At 38.7% G+C, this 12,142-nt stretch overlaps 1 protein-coding gene across 5 annotated transcripts in view; it reads left to right on the top strand.

Annotated features, from left to right (window-relative positions):
- Positions 1–12,142, top strand: part of LOC128686344 (charged multivesicular body protein 7) — a 145,327-nt gene that overhangs the window by 21,975 nt on the left and 111,210 nt on the right. For all 5 annotated transcript variants that reach the window (XM_070085924.1, XM_070085923.1, XM_070085925.1 and 2 more), the window contains one exon: positions 5,082–5,337. In XM_070085924.1, coding sequence (XP_069942025.1) covers positions 5,082–5,337 — 256 coding nt within the window. The remainder of the gene's footprint in view (positions 1–5,081; positions 5,338–12,142) is intronic.

Below are 12,142 nucleotides of genomic sequence, written 5' to 3'. Positions count from 1 at the left end.
GGATGTGTTTCCATAAGACACCTGCTGTCTATGTTCACCTATCAGTAACATGGGTACCTGGGTGTTAGTCAGCTAGTGTGGGTTGCATTTTTTGGGACAAAATTGACCTAATTTGCCCAAAATGCTCTGCATAACAAGTGGCTTTCTGTATATTAGTATGTCATTGATGTCAACTAGGCCTGCATACCTTGTACATGTACAGGTCCTCCATCACAAATCCGGCATCATTGGGACCTGTAGTGTGCCAGATTACTGAGTTTGCCGGATTACTGAGTTGTTAGGTTAGAATACACTTAATAAAATTAACCAACTTGACTTACACAAAGTTCATTGAACATAGGCAAAAATCAAACAATTCCGCTACTTTGAGCTCAATTTCAAGGTACTTTTCATCATGAAAGCAATCAAAATCATATCTATTTCTGTAATATATCTTCCATTCTATCAAATGAGTCCCCAAAAAAATGAGAATACAACCATAAAAACCATACGAAAATATACTGCAAAGAGGTGGCTAATGGCTGAGAAGTGAACTCCCTTACTTATCGTCCGTCTTTTTTTATTTTTGTTGTACATTAAGAAGCATCTTTCCATCATACATTGCGCCTGTTTCAGTGAGATAGCCCAACAAACAACTGAGAAAAAAAAAATATTTCCCAAAAATCATATATTGCAAGCCCAAGCCAGGTACTGGAAATAAGTCAATTTGTCAGACTTTTCTGGGTTATCCTAGGTTCTCTATACATACACTGCTATGTATGATAATCTATGTAATTGTATTTGTGTGTACCTGAATAAACTTATTTACTTCGTCTGTCAACTGAGTACAGAAACCGCCCATTCACTTATTTCAGCTACCCAATACAGTGGTCAGAAATTGGCAATTTGGCTGATTTCACACAAATTTCAACAGATGCCAATTTCAAAATAGGGTCCAGAATAAACAGTGCAGACATTCCCAGCACTAAAATAACATTTTCTCTGTTAATGGCTAGTTAATGGCTCCAGGCCCCTCTTATATTACTCTTGCTAACCATTTGGAATTTTTATTCACACAAAAATAGAAGATTTACTGTTATGCAGACTGCTGCATTATTGTAATATTTTATTTTATTTTATTATCACACTGGCCAAATCCCACCAAGGCAGGGTGGCCCGAAAAAGAAAAACTTCCATCATTCACTCCATCACTGTCTTGCCAGAAGGGTGCTTTACACTACAGTTTTTAAACTGCAACATTAACACCCCTCCTTCAGAGTGCAGGCACTGTACTTCCCATCTCCAGGACTCAAGTCCGGCCTGCCGGTTTCCCTGAACCCCTTCATAAATGTTACTTTGCTCACACTCCAACAGCACGTCAAGTATTAAAAACCATTTGTCTCCATTCACTCCTATCAAACACGCTCACGCATGCCTGCTGGAAGTCTAAGCCCCTCGCACACAAAACCTCCTTAACCCCCTCCCTCCAACCTTTTCTAGGCCGACCCCTACCCCGCCTTCCTTCCACTACAGACTGATACACTCTTGAAGTCACTCTGTTTCGCTCCATTCTCTCTACATGTCCGAACCACCTCAACAACTCTTCCTCAGCCCTCTGGACAACAGTTTTGGTAATCCCGCACCTCCTCCTAACTTCCAAATTACGAATTCTCTGCATTATATTCACACCACACATTGCCCTCAGACATGACATCTCCACTGCCTCCAGCCTTCTCCTCACTACAACATTCATCACCCATGCTTCACACCCATAAAAGAGCGTTGGTAAAACTATAGTCTCATGCATTCCCCTCTTTGCCTCCAAGGACAAAGTTCTTTGTCTCCACAGACTCCTAAGTGCACCACTCACCCTTTTCCCCTCATCAGTTCTATGATTCACCTCATCTTTCATAGACCCATCCGCTGACACGTCCACTCCCAAATATCTGAATACATTCATCTCCTCCATACTCTCTCCCTCCAATCTGATATCCAATCTTTCATCACCTAATCTTTTTGTTATCCTCATAACCTTACTCTTTCCTGTATTCACTTTTAATTTTCTTCTTTTGCACACCCTACCAAATTCATCCACCAATCTCTACAACTTCTCTTCAGAATCTCCCAAGAGCACAGTGTCATCAGCAAAGAGCAACTGTGACAACTCCCACTTTATGTGTGATTCTTTATCTTTTAACTCCACGCCTCTTGCCAAGACCCTCGCATTTACTTCTCTTACAACCCCATCTATAAATATATTAAACAACCACGGTGACATCACACATCCTTGTCTAAGGCCTACTTTTACTGGGAAATAATTTCCCTCTTTCCTACATACTCTAACTTGAGCCTCACTATCCTCGTAAAAACTCTCCGCTGCTTTCAGTAACCTACCTCCTACACCATACACCTGTAACATCTGCCACATTGCCCCCCTATCCACCCTGTCATATGCCTTTTCCAAATCCATAAATGCCACAAAGACCTCTTTAGCCTTATCTAAATACTGTTCACTTATATGTTTCACTGTAAACACCTGGTCCACACACCCCCTACCTTTCCTAAAGCCTCCTTGTTCATCTGCTATCCAATTCTCCGTCTTACTCTTAATTCTTTCAATAATAACTCTACCATACACTTTACCAGGTATACTCAACAGACTTAATCCCCTATAATTTTTGCACTCTCTTTTGTCCCCTTTGCCTTTATACAAAGGAACTATGCATGCTCTCTGCCAATCCCTAGGTACCTTACCCTCTTCCATACATTTATTAAATAATTGCATCAACCACTCCAAAACTATATCCCCACCTGCTTTTAACATTTCTATCTTTATCCCATCAATCCCGGCTGCCTTACCCCCTTTCATTTTACCTACTGCCTCATGAACTTCCCCCACACTCACAACTGGCTCTTCCTCACTGCTACAAGATGTTATTCCTCCTTGCCCTATACACGAAATCACAGCTTCCCTATCTTCGTCAACATTTAACAATTCCTCAAAATATTCCCTCCATCTTCCCAATACCTCTAACTCTCCATTTAATAACTCTCCTCTCCTATTTTTAACTGACAAATCCATTTGTTCTCTAGGCTTCCTTAACTTGTTAATCTCACTCCAAAACTTTTTCTTATTTTCAACAAAATTTGTTGATAACATCTCACCCACTCTCTCATTTGCTCTTTTTACATTGCTTCACCACTCTCTTAACCTCTCTCTCTTTCTCCATATACTCTTCCCTCCTTGCATCACTTCTACTTTGTAAAAACTTCTCGTATGCTAACTTTTTCTCCCTTACTACTCTCTTTACATCATCATTCCACCAATCGCTCCTCTTCCCTCCTGCACCCACTTTCCTGTAACCACAAACTTCTGCTGAACACTCTAACACTACATTTTTAAACCTACCCCATACCTCTTCGACCCCATTGCCTATGCTCTCATTAGCCCATCTATCCTCCAATAGCTGTTTATATCTTACCCTAACTGCCTCCTCTTTTAGTTTATAAACCTTCACCTCTCTTCTCCCTGATGCTTCAATTCTTCTTGTATCCCATCTACCTTTTACTCTCAGTGTAGCTACAACTAAAAAGTGATCTGATATATCTGTGGCCCCTCTATAAACATGTACATCCTGAAGTCTACTCAACAGTCTTTTATCTACCAATACATAATCCAACAAACTACTGTCATTTCGCCCTACATCATATCTTGTATACTTATTTATCCTCTTTTTCTTAAAATATGTATTACCTATAATTAAACCCCTTTCTATACAAAGTTCAATCAAAGGGCTCCCATTATCATTTACACCTGGCACCCCAAACTTACCTACCACACCCTCTCTAAAAGTTTCTCCTACTTTAGCATTCAGGTCCCCTACCACAATTACTCTCTCACTTGGTTCAAAGGCTCCTATACAATTCACTTAACATCTCCCAAAATCTCTCTCTCTCCTCTGCATTCCTCTCTTCTCCAGGTGCATACACGCTTATTATGACACACTTTTCGCATCCATCCTTTTCTTTAATCCACATAATTCTTGAATTTACACATTCATATTCTCTTTTCTCCTTCCATAACTGATCCTTCAACATTACTGCTACCCCTTCCTTTGCTCTAACTCTCTCAGATACTCCAGATTTAATCTCATTTATTTTCCCCCACCGAAACTCCCCTACCCCCTTCAGCTTTGTTTCGCTTAGGGCCAGGACATCCAACTTCTTTTCATTTATAACATCAGCAATCATCTGTTTCTTGTCATCTGCACTACATCCACGCACATTCAAGCATCCCAGTTTTATAAAGTTTTTCTTCTCTTTTTTAGTAAATGTCTACAGAAGGGGTTACTAGCCCATTGCTCCCGGCATTTTAGTCGCCTCATACGACACGCATGGCTTACGGAGGAAAGATTCTTTTCCACTTCCCCATGGACAATAGAAGAAATAAAGAAGAACAAGAGCTATTTAGAAAAAGGAGAAAAACCTAGATGTATGTATATATATATATGCAGGTGCGTGTCTGTGAAGTGTGACCAAAGTGTAAGTAGGAGTAGCAAGATATCCCTGTTATCTAGCGTGTTTTTGAGACAGAAAAAGGAACCAGCAATTCTACCATCATGCAAAACAGTTACAGGTTTCTGTTTCACAGTCATCTGGCAGGACGGTAATACTTCCCTGGGTGGTTGCTGTCTACCAACCTACTACCTATACTATATTAAATAATATCAAATTTCTTTGTGCTCTAGACTCTTGTACCCAGGTGCATAACTCACTTTTAAACCACTTTCATTCTTATATACAAAATTTTCAAATGAAAGAATTCATACTCCCTTCATCTCTTTCCTCTATTGTTTATTTAATAATGTTGCTATACATTTTTTAAGGAGGTATAAATTAAAGATAAATTATGCTTTTTGTAATGAAAATGTCCCAGTTTTCAGTTTGCAAACCGGTTTGATTCCTGATAATTGTTTCTTTGATTTGAATTCTTCATCTGCCAAATATTCTCTTGAGTAGTGTACATTTTGTCCTCTTATTTTGTGAATTATTGAAAATATGTTAATTTACAGTATCTCATGTTGAAATCATTTATCTTCTAGGAAGTGTGTGACAAAGTGTTTAACAGATACTGGGAATTATCTAGGGAATTAAATTCTGCAAACAATTTGTTGTCCTTCACTGATCTCTACCATCAAGTTGGAGAGTTGGTTGGGTCAGCAGATAACCTTCATCTTGTTGTTCAGTCATTGGCCAGCTGTGGACGAGTAACAACAACAAATCACAATAGCACTACATATGTGAAATTTGCCCTGCTAGGAGATGCACATAAACCAAGCATCAGCCAGGTTGAATTGGGTAAGCTCCTGATAGAATGCAAGATTACACTGTTTATATGTGCTTGTTAATGGTTAGACTTTACAACAAAGCTAACAATTTACATCCTACTTGTACCTAATTAGCCCTTAAACTGTCCAAACGTAGATCTATGTTGACTTGCGGCAGGCTCCGAACGTAGATCTACGTTTTTTTTACATGCTTTCAAATGGGGAAAATCAAGGTTGGAGTGCTACGCACGTGAACGTAGATCTACGTTTGGACAGTTTAAGGGTTAGTCTTGTGTATAAATCAGTGTCATTGAGTTTGCGAAGGTCCTTTTATTTGTTTGAAAATATTCAATAAAAGGAAAACTCTTTGACATTATAGTTCATTAAATGACAAGGAAAATGCTCATATGGTGTCATGGTGTCTTGTTCTGCATGTACAGTAGACAACCATGTGTCATGAGATCATAGCTTGCATTGTTAATATATTATGTGATATAAATTTAGGTTTTCATTTCAATAGAAGTGCACCATTTCCATTAAGGCGCGCTGGAGCGGAATTTATTTCCATCGATGACTTCTTTCTGTTAAGGGGTGCCATGTTAGACAGGCAGGGAATTCATCACTCATTAGGCAACTCCATTATTTTAACAGTTCAAGGGTGTGAGGGAGGGTGAACAGACATAAACAAACAGCCTCCCATGCAGATCAGTGTATTTGGATACTTACTGAATGATTCTCAATGAGTTTTTCCTTATTTTCATCACCATATCTCCTATCTGAATATTTATCATGGCATCGAAATGGAGTGCAGGTGATGCTGGTGACGCAAGGAAGAAAATTAAGAATGATGCTATGCCTATTTAAAAAAAAAAAAAGAGATAATTGAAATGCTGAAGGGTGGTGCATGTGTCATGGAGACGGCACGAGTGTTTGGTGTTAGAGAATCAATGATTCATTCAATTTGAGACAGCCAAAACTAAGGCTTGTGCAATGAGTAATCCTCAGTATGGCATAGTGAAAAGAATGAGGAATATGTTATAATGGCTAAGTAAAACAGAAAGTTTACTAGATGTGTGAATTGAAGAACAAAGAAAGGTGTTCTCTAAAGTTTAGATCTGGATGGTTTAACATGTTAGGTAAAAGGACACAAGTGCAACTAATGTGACATTTTATTGTGGCAACATTTTGCTCTCCAGGAACTTGATAAAGCTCCTGGAGAGCGAAACGTTACCACAATAAAACGTCACATTAGTTGCACTTGTGTCCTTTTACCAACATTATTACAATGGTTTAACATGTTTAAAATGAGCAGTGGGCTGTATAAAGAACTGCAGGATAAAACAAACCAGTGGCATATTACAGAATACCTGAGCTCTTGAACTTGAATGATTCGCTGGTACATGTCCCAGCCCAGGTCTTTTCCAGATGGTGACCAGCTCTCCATTGCAACAATCAACTAATGAAGCTGCATCAACATCCCAAGATCTGCAACCTTCAACACCACATCACCAACCTCAATCATCAACCCCTCAAGCCAACAGTATCAATGTGGGAGCGATATTATCCTGAATGCTTTTTCAATATTAAAAAAACAGTTACTACATACAAATTTAGAGCTATGCTTAAAAGTCATCTCATCTCTCAATACTAACCAAAAGAACTTCTAATCAGTTTGAAGCAACTCTCCCTAATATTATATGGCCTCTAGTCTTTTAAAACATTTGCTAATCTGTAAAACAGTACTGTTCGAACAGTTATTTGTAATATTGTTATTTGTTATGTGCAACTTCAAGATTATTATTCTTATAAACCTCCATCTTTGACTACCTTGCATTAGTATTAAGATAAGATAAGGATTTATTAAAAAGATAACCATTCTTATCTTGGCTCGACTTAAGTAGTTTTTAAATATTGAGATTAGTCTGCCTGAAATGCCCCAGCATGATATTGGCTTACTTTGTACTTAAATTGTAATTACACATTGTAACCTTTGCAAAGAAATAAAATCTTTATCTTTAACTTGGTGATTAAAAAACAAGAGAGGAGAGATGTTAGATGGGGAGGTAGAGATAATGGAAAGATGGAGGAAGTATCTTGAGGAGCCATTAAATATGGATGAAGAAAGGGAAACAGTGATTTCAAACATTGGGCAATGAGGTATAAAATCTTGTGTTAGTAAGAAATAGTCAGTTGTATTTGTAGTGTCCTGGATACTCTGATGATGATCTTTATGACTAGCCTTCCTCACTTTTTTAATGTTGGCATCTGTTTTAGATGTTGATGGATGAACAGACTTAGGTAGTAGGTTGGTAGACAGCAACCATCCAGGGAGGTACTACCATCCTGCTAAGTGAGTGTAAAATGGAAACTTGTAATTGTTTTACATGATGGTAGGATTGCTGGTGTCTTTTTTCTGTCTCATAAACATGCAAGATTTCAGGTACATCTTGCTACTTCTTTTTACACTTATGTCACACTACACATACATGTACAAGCATATATATACACACCCTTCTGGGTTTTCTGCTATTTTCTTTCAAGTTCTTTATTATTTTTTTTTTTATTATCACACCGGCCGATTCCCACCAAGGCAGGGTGGCCCGAAAAAGAAAAACTTTCACCATCATTCACTCCATCACTGTCTTGCCAGAAGGGTGCTTTACACTACAGTTTTTAAACTGCAACATTAACACCCCTCCTTCAGAGTGCAGGCACTGTACTTCCCATCTCCAGGACTCAAGTCCGGCCTGCCGGTTTCCCTGAATCCCTTCATAAATGTTACTTTGCTCACACTCCAACAGCACGTCAAGTATTAAAAACCATTTGTCTCCATTCACTCCTATCAAACACGCTCACGCATGCCTGCTGGAAGTCCAAGCCCCTCGCACACAAAACCTCCTTTACCCCCTCCCTCCAACCCTTCCTAGGCCGACCCCTACCCCGCCTTCCTTCCACTACAGACTGATACACTCTTGAAGTCATTCTGTTTCGCTCCATTCTCTCTACATGTCCGAACCACCTCAACAACCCTTCCTCAGCCCTCTGGACAACAGTTTTGGTAATCCCGCACCTCCTCCTAACTTCCAAACTACGAATTCTCTGCATTATATTCACACCACACATTGCCCTCAGACATGACATCTCCACTGCCTCCAGCCTTCTCCTCGCTGCAACATTCATCACCCACGCTTCACACCCATATAAGAGCGTTGGTAAAACTATACTCTCATACATTCCCCTCTTTGCCTCCAAGGACAAAGTTCTTTGTCTCCACAGACTCCTAAGTGCACCACTCACTCTTTTTCCCTCATCAATTCTATGATTCACCTCATCTTTCATAGACCCATCCGCTGACACGTCCACTCCCAAATATCTGAATACGTTCACCTCCTCCATACTCTCTCCCTCCAATCTGATATTCAATCTTTCATCACCTAATCTTTTTGTTATCCTCATAACCTTACTCTTTCCTGTATTCACCTTTAATTTTCTTCTTTTGCACACCCTACCAAATTCATCCACCAATCTCTGCAACTTCTCTTCAGAATCTCCCAAGAGCACAGTGTCATCAGCAAAGAGTGCTCTTGGGAGATTCTGAAGAGAAGTTGCAGAGATTGGTGGATGAATTTGGTAGGGTGTGCAAAAGAAGTTCTTGTTCTTGTTTATTTCCTCTTATTTCCATGGGGAAGTGGAATAGAATTCTTACTCCGTAAGCCATGCGTGTTGTAAAAGGCGACTAAAATGCTGGGGGCAAGGGGCTAGTAACCCCTTCTCTTGTATAAATTACTAAATTTAAAAAGAGAAACTTATGTTTTTCTTTTTGGGCCACCCTGCCTCGGTGAGATATGGCCAGTTTGTTGAAAAAAAAAATAAAAGGTATCAGGTACACCTTTCTACTTCTACTTACACTTAGGTCACACTACACATGCATGTACAAGCATATATATTCATACCCCCTATGGGTTTTCTTCTGTTTTCTTACTAGTTCTTGTTTATTTCCACTTATCTACATGGGGAAGTGGAACAGAATTCTTCCTCCGTAAGCCATGTGTGTCGTAAGAGGTGACTAAAATGCAGGGAGCAAGGGGCTAGTAACCCCTTCTCCTGTATAGTATTACTAAATATAAAAGGAGAAACTTTCGTTTTTCCTTTTCGGCCACCCCGCCTCGTTGGGATAAGCCGGTGTGTTGAAAGAAAGAAAGATTACTAAGTTTAAAAAGATGAACTTTTGTTTTCTTTTTTGGTCACCCTTCCATGGTGGGATATGGCTGGTTTGTTGAAAAAAGAAGGATGATGATCAGAGCGTTCATCATCCTCAGTTGACATTTGTCCTGGTTTTAATTAAGAAAACCGTTCAGAATACTGTGTCCAACCCTTCGTTTTGTTGCCAGATGCTCACTGAAGCATTTTGTGAGTTTCACTAGCTGTTTTACTAAACTTCAAACAGAATTTCACACACACACTATTCTTTCTTGTAAAGATTCCATTCTGTTACACAGGAATAGCAGCATCACTGAACATGACAAAAAATACTCATCTAACTACAACAGAATGACAGACCACACTGAAACTCGCCCTGCTATTTCACAAAGGACTGTACTGTGCAGTGTGATCTACACCACTACCATGGTTTCACCCAGGAAGCAAATGGAACTTTTTGATAGCACCTTATATGGATGAAAAAGGGGATGGTATTTAGGGATTGGCAGAGAACACGCATTGTTCCTTTGTATAAGGAAAAAAAGAAACAAAAGAAAATGTAAGAATTATAGGGGAATAAGCCTGTTGAATATACCAGGTAAAGTGTATGATAAAATTGTTATTGAAAGAATTAAGGGTAACAGAAAGTAAGATTACAGAAGAACAAGGATTTAGGAAGGGTAGGGGATGTGTAAAACAAGTGTTTAAATTGAAGCATGTAAAGAAAAGGAACTTTTTGTTGCATTTAGGACCTTAGAAAAGGCTTATAATAGATAGGAAGTAAAGCAATATGACAGATGTTGCAAATGTGTGAAATAGGTTTTAGATTAGTAAATGCAATTAAGAGTTTTTATGTGGATAGTGATACTCAGGATAAGTTATATAAGAGAAGGGGAGATTTTCTCCAGTAAAAGTATTCCTTAGACAGAGATATGTAATGTCTTCATGCTTGTTTAACATAAAGTGAATGCTAGGGTGTTGGGAACAGGTGTAGGATTAATATATAATAAATTTGATAGAGTCTGAGGTGTCACAATTGTTCTTTGCAGATGAAATTAATATCGAACGTAAGTAGGAGCAAGGCAATGAGGCCAAAAAAAAAAAAAAAATGGATATCAGAATGAGGAAGGGGGTATTGGAGGAAGTAAATCTCTTCAGATATTTGGGAGTGGACTTATCGGTAAGTGGGTTTATGAAAAATAAGGTGAACTATACAATAGACAATGAGGAAGAAGGTGGACGGTGCATCATTATTATTACTGTATAACTAAGTGCTAAGCCCATTGGATGGTGCATTGAGGCATTTGTGTGTAGATTGGATTGAAAAAGGGGAATGTAGTACAGGTTGACCATCACTAATCCTGCATCATTGGGACTTGTAGGGTGCCGGATTAGTGACTTTGCCAGATTACAGAGTGATTAGGTTAGAATACTCTTAATCCAACAGCGATATTTATGCATTGACGATTTCACCCAATTTATGCCCTGTTTTTGGCCCATTCTATTGTTCCAGTCTACCAAACTCATAGCTATTTAACCCTTTGACTGTTTTCGACGTATAAATACGTCTTACGAGCCAATGTTTCTGACGTATATATACTCAATAATTCTAGCGGCTTCAAATCAAGCGGGAGAAAGCTGGTAGGCCCACATGTGAGAGAATGGGTCGGTGTGGTCAGTTTGCACCACATAAAAAAAATCCTGCAGCACACATTGCGTAATGAGAAAAAGAAAAATCTGATCGTTTTTTTGGAATAAAACACCGACTTTGAGGTGTATTTTCGTGTAGTATTTATCATTGTATTCGCGTTTTCATGGTCTTAGGTGATAAAATGGAAAACATATTACAGAAATAGAGATGATTTTCATTACTTTGACGATGAAAACGACCTTGAAACTGAGCTCAAAGTAGCGGAAATGTTCGATTTTTACCAATGTTCAGGAGTAAATAAATCACACCACACGTCCAATACACGTCAACTGGGGAGTCTAATATTCTTTCACTAGTGCACTGATATTATTTATACCATTTTTACAATAATGCAGTCGTCTGCATAACAGTAAATTTTGTATTTTTTTGTATGAATAAAAAATCAAAATAGAAAGCAATAATAATATAAGAGGGGCCTAGAGATGTGACTAATGAACAGAGCATATGTTATTTTAGTGCCACGAATGTCTACCTTGTTTATTCTGGACCCTATTTTGAAATTGGCATCTTTTTTAGTTTGCGTGAAATTGGCCAAATTCCCAATTTCTGACCACCATATTGGGTAGTCCAAATTAGTAAATGGGAGGTTTCTTGTACTCAGCTGATAGATAAAATGGAGTTCTAAAGAAATAGCTATGAGTTTGGTCAACTGGAACAATGGAATTGGCTGAAAATAGGGCTCAAAGTCGGCGAAATCACCAATACGCATATGTCGCCGAGACTGCTAACTTCGCGGGAGCATAATTCCATGAGTTTTCGACCAAATTTCGAACTTTTGGTGTCATTACCATCGGGAAAAGATTCTCTATCATTTCATAAGAAAAAATAATTTTTTTTTTTTCAAAAATTGAGCGACATAGAATGACAGTTTCAGAGAGGGGCCTGAAACAGTCAAAGGGTTAACTAGTATTCCTTCTATTCTGTT

The sequence above is a fragment of the Cherax quadricarinatus genome, chromosome 17 (assembly GCF_038502225.1).
Source record: "Cherax quadricarinatus isolate ZL_2023a chromosome 17, ASM3850222v1, whole genome shotgun sequence".
NCBI classification, from domain to species: Eukaryota; Metazoa; Arthropoda; class Malacostraca; order Decapoda; family Parastacidae; genus Cherax; species Cherax quadricarinatus.
This window is presented reverse-complemented; position numbering and strand designations above follow the sequence as displayed.